The sequence below is a fragment of the Penaeus monodon genome, chromosome 23 (genome assembly GCF_015228065.2).
Source record: "Penaeus monodon isolate SGIC_2016 chromosome 23, NSTDA_Pmon_1, whole genome shotgun sequence".
NCBI classification, from domain to species: Eukaryota; Metazoa; Arthropoda; class Malacostraca; order Decapoda; family Penaeidae; genus Penaeus; species Penaeus monodon.
The window spans coordinates 15382213-15382925 of NC_051408.1; the positions used below are offsets into that span (position 1 = coordinate 15382213).

Here is a 713-nt window from a genome sequence, read left to right on the forward strand (position 1 = left end):
GTAAGACGCTTTTCCCCCACGGAGAAGCAGAGCATAAGTGGAAAGACGAGGATTTTTTTTTATTCGCTTCTCACTAATTTCATTTTTATTTTTAGTTTTCGTCCGTCCACTTTTGCTCTGCTTCTTGTACTCACCCTTCACCCTATCTTTATCGGCTGTTGTGCTTGACTTCTCTCTCTTCCTTTCTCTTGCAGCGAACGAACAGACTGCCGATAAAAAGTAAGTTATTGTATTTTGTTTGATACTTCTTTACATAACCCGTTCAAGGGCTTTCATTAGCTATGTCAATTACTGTTAATTCACTCATGCTTTATGCTGTAGGTTGTCATTTTGCAACTTATGAGACTTTTACTAAAGAACCTTTTTTAAAGATATCTATAGACCTTTTTTGACAGATTTTCATGGTCAATTTTTGAGGGTAAATTTTATGAATAGAAATGTCATGCATTTTACTTGAAGACAAACCCTGTTTTTTGTGTAACGTGACTGTTTCCACAAGAGAAATGATACAAGACATTTTGAGATCAACATTTTCTCTACCCTGAACCTACTGAGAGAGTATTTTTGTCATTCAGTTATCCTTGACATAGGTCTTGTGGCTGAGAAGTTTGAGGAAAAGTAAAGAAAAAAGGCAAGCAAAGGAGCCATTGATAACTGCGGTCTTTCTAAAGGCTCGGAACTAGCTGCATTCATCTCACGCATGTACCCACATG

General features: G+C 37.2%; 1 protein-coding gene across 1 annotated transcript in view; it reads left to right on the forward strand.

The window, feature by feature from the left end:
• LOC119588147 (twitchin-like) overlaps nt 1–713 on the forward strand; it is a gene marked incomplete in the record, with an annotated part of 124648 nt that overhangs the window by 6115 nt on the left and 117820 nt on the right. Inside the window, 1 exon segment of the mRNA XM_037936853.1 lies at nt 502–618. Coding sequence (XP_037792781.1) covers nt 502–618 — 117 coding nt within the window.